We start from the raw sequence: 3,784 nt of genomic DNA on the forward strand, positions 1-3,784 counted from the left end.
GATGCACCACGGTTCTGCAAGTCCACCGTGCTCATTAACCCAAGGTTGCAACAAGGACAATCTTACCACCAAGTTGGCAATGCTTCTTACCAATATATATACAAATTATAATACATATAGCAATCTTTTATTTTACTTATATTAAATTTATTTTAATTTTAAAGTAACTCATTTAAAAAGATAAAAAATTATTAATCATAATTTGTTTTCTTTTCATGATTATATGATATCTATTGATATTATTTTTTCAATAAATTCTTATAGTATATAATAATAGGTAAAAACTCACATGCAGTTACTTTTATATGAAGTTGATAGTTTAAAATTGTTAGATGATATTTAGTCAAACTTGTCAAATCATCTAACAGTTCTTAAATATCAACTTCACATGAAAATAACTGTATGTGAGTTTTTACCTATAATAATATAATAATACAATAAATATAAATAATTAGTAAAGTATTAAAATTAAAAAATGATAATTACTTTTATAAAAATAAAATAAAAGTACTTAAAATAAAGGAAAAATAATTAAAATTTATATAATTATTTAATTATACCTGGTTAATCGGTTTGACCAGTGACTCACCGGTTGAACCAGTAACTCAATGAGTCAGTAACTTGATCGGTTCGATTATCAGTTCAGTTTTGACAACTATGATGTAGATTCATCCTCGTTCAAGTAAATTTTGCAGCATTATGTATTTTTTTCTTTGTTTGATATTATTTTTGTTTTTATTTTTATTAATAGAGTTAAATAAGAAGAAATTTGAGAAAATTCTATTGCAAAAATTTTAAATTAGGCAACGTGATTAATATGGTAAAATTTCTACAATAACTATAACAAAAACGACTATACGTAGAAGAAGAAGACGACGATGACTATAACCATGATGATGATGAAGATGAAGATGAAGGAAGAGAAGGAGAGAAAGGAAGAAGAAGAAGAAAATCTAATAAAAAAAAGAAAGAAGGGAGGGAGGAAATGACGGTGACCGCGATAATGATAGAGAAAATTAACCAAAAAAAAAGATAACGAAGAAGTGTCCAAGAAAAAGAAGAAGAAGGAGGAGAAGAAAAAGAATGTCTAGCGAAGAGACATAAGTATAAATGACTTATTAGACTGATTTGATTAAATGATGTAGTGATTAATTCTATTAAAAAAAAAAGGGTCACTATCTTGTTATTAGCTTTACGCAAACCCCAAATTTAAAGAACTCTGCATGAAGCGGTCCATTAACTAAACGTGCCCTCTTTGAGTAGTTTCTCTATAGCTAGTCGCTACCCCGCTCCTCCTTCTCTTACTCCGCCATTTCCTGGTTCTTTCCGTCACTTTCCCGGGAAAATGTAACAAACACAAACACTGCTGGACTCTCCTTGAACTGCATTCAGTCTGAAATCAACCCATTATTTTATAATAATAATAATAATAATAATAATAATAATAATAATAATAACCATGAAAATCAATGAAAGGAAGACAGGTTACATTGTAGCAGAGGGGAAGAGGCAGAGAGAGACAGACAGAAAGTGAAGAAGCAATCAAGCAACAGTGAAGACTTGCATAGTATTTAAGGGAAATTAAAATCCCTGAAATTTTGGAAAAAAGGCGATAGGTTTTGTTATCCTTCGCCGACCCGATCAACCGTTTTCTCTCTCTATCTTCTCACTCTCTGACAGTGCATCGTTCTTACTATCTGGTACTCTCTCTCTCTCTCTCTCTCTCTCTCTCTCTCTCTGTGAGCGCGCGTGTGTAAATTTTGAATTTCTCCTTGTTTTGCTGAATTTGACTAGGGTTTTAATTGCATTTTCCGTTGGCAATTGACGTCAATGTAGGATTGCATTTCTAGGTTTATTTTTCGGTTCATGTTCAGATGTTGTTATTCGATTGATTTTTATTTTTCAAATTCTTAATAGTCTTTCGCAGCCATGGCATTTGATCAAACCTCTGTTCCCTGCGATCTAAGATCACTAAATGTTACTCGAGCTGTCGCCGAAGAGCCACTCGTTCCTCCTGCTAGTAAACCGCTTCAAACTGCAGAATATTTCCCTCCAAATTCGGTTTGGGACCATGTTAGCTCTGGTGCGGTGCCGCTTGTCTACCCTGCGTCTGTCTCTGATGCTGGTTTGGTTAGAATAGCGTACGGAAATGTAACTTCGGCTATTGCTTCTCCTACCTGGTGTGTTCGTCCTGCTGTTCCGGTTCACCCCAGTGTAAACCCCGCTGTTGGGCTTAATTATGGTTCAGGTTTTACCAATCGGTTCATGAGAGCCAATGCCGTTGATCTTTCGGGTAGTGTGGTTGCGGCTTCCCATGGATATCCTATTAATTTGGGAAATTCGGTTTCTGGTAATGGCTTTGATAATGCCCTTCCTGGCAGCAGCAGGGTGGTTGGAAATGCTGTTCAACAGATAGGTGGTGCTGTTGTACCAGGCGGGATTGGTTTTGGTTCCTTTCTCAGAACTGATCAAGGCAGTAACGAGGGCATGAATGACTCAGTATCTGGGCAAAAAATGAAGCTATTGTGCAGCTATGGTGGTAAGATTTTGCCTAGACCCTGTGATGGAAAATTGAGGTATGTTGGGGGGCAAACAAGGATCATTAGTGTTAGGAGAGGCACGAGCTTCAATGAATTGGCACAAAAGATGACTGATACATATGGGCAGCCTGTGGTTATCAAGTATCAGCTCCCTGATGAGGATCTTGATGCATTGGTTTCGGTTTCCTGCCCTGAGGATCTTGATAATATGATGGAGGAGTATGAAAAATTGATTGAAAGGTCTCCTGATGGCTCTGCTAAATTAAGGGTCTTTCTGTTTTCTGCTTCAGAACTTGATCCTTCTGGTGTGGTGCAGTTTGTAGACTTACAGGATAATGGGCAAAAATACGTTGAAGCTGTGAATGGAATAATAGATGGGATTAGTGGTAAACTGACAAGGAAAGAGAGTATTACAAGTGCAGCTTCCACCCAGAATTCTGATTTGAGTGTGATAGAAGCTCTTGATGGCTCGATTGCTGGTCAAGCCGATGTCAGTCAAGTGCCTTCATCTGGCATGCCTGCGGGAAATGGAACTGCTTCTCAGGATTCTACTTCAAACATGAAGGTTCCTGAAAGCATTGCATTAGTTTACTCAGATGCTTTTGTGATTCCATTGGGCACTTCTGCAACTAATTCTGGTCCAATGCACAATCCACCTTTTCATAATGAGGTCGAATTAGAAAAGTCTGTGCCTGTTACTTTATGCCAGGAGGAATTTGGGTTGCAGCATCCTGTAAAGGAAGCTCCACCACCTGCACCTAATTTGCAAGCTTCGGACATTACTGCAACTAACTCTGGTCCAAATCACCGACAACCTTTCCATAATGAGTTGCAGTTTGAAAAGTCTGTGCCTATTACTTTATCCCAGCAGCATATTGGGTTGCAGCAACCTGGAATGGAAAATCCTCTGCCTGCACTTTATATGCACCCTCTGATTGATCCTTTCCCAGAAGTTATGAACAATGCAGATTTTGTTCGGCTGCCTCGTCAGATGGGGTTCTCAAATCCTGAGCTTTTCAGCAAGACTGGGTCCATATACTCCCAGCATCAATTACATGAAAATACTCATGGTCTTGTGTCCCATCAAGTGGTCCCTGCTGTGCAAATGACAATGGCTCAGTCATCTTCTCATGCAGGTGTACATTCAAATGCTATTCAACCACAACTATTGCTGCAGATGCAGCAAAATGTCTTGGATAAACATAGTGATGGAAATACATCAGGTGTAAGGATTTTTCAGCTTC

The 3,784-nt window shown here is 37.6% G+C and overlaps 1 protein-coding gene across 1 annotated transcript in view; it reads left to right on the forward strand.

Annotated features, from left to right (window-relative positions):
• Positions 1 to 1,224: 1,224 nt before the first annotated feature.
• The window catches only part of LOC107479520 (uncharacterized), a gene marked incomplete in the record, with an annotated part of 8,955 nt that continues 6,395 nt past the window's right edge, over positions 1,225 to 3,784 (forward strand). Inside the window, 2 exon segments of the mRNA XM_052258333.1 lie at positions 1,225 to 1,700; positions 1,918 to 3,784. Of these exon segments, the coding sequence (XP_052114293.1) occupies positions 1,930 to 3,784 (1,855 nt within the window).

This window comes from Arachis duranensis, chromosome 3 (genome assembly GCF_000817695.3).
Source record: "Arachis duranensis cultivar V14167 chromosome 3, aradu.V14167.gnm2.J7QH, whole genome shotgun sequence".
In the NCBI taxonomy this organism is placed as follows: domain Eukaryota; kingdom Viridiplantae; phylum Streptophyta; class Magnoliopsida; order Fabales; family Fabaceae; genus Arachis; species Arachis duranensis.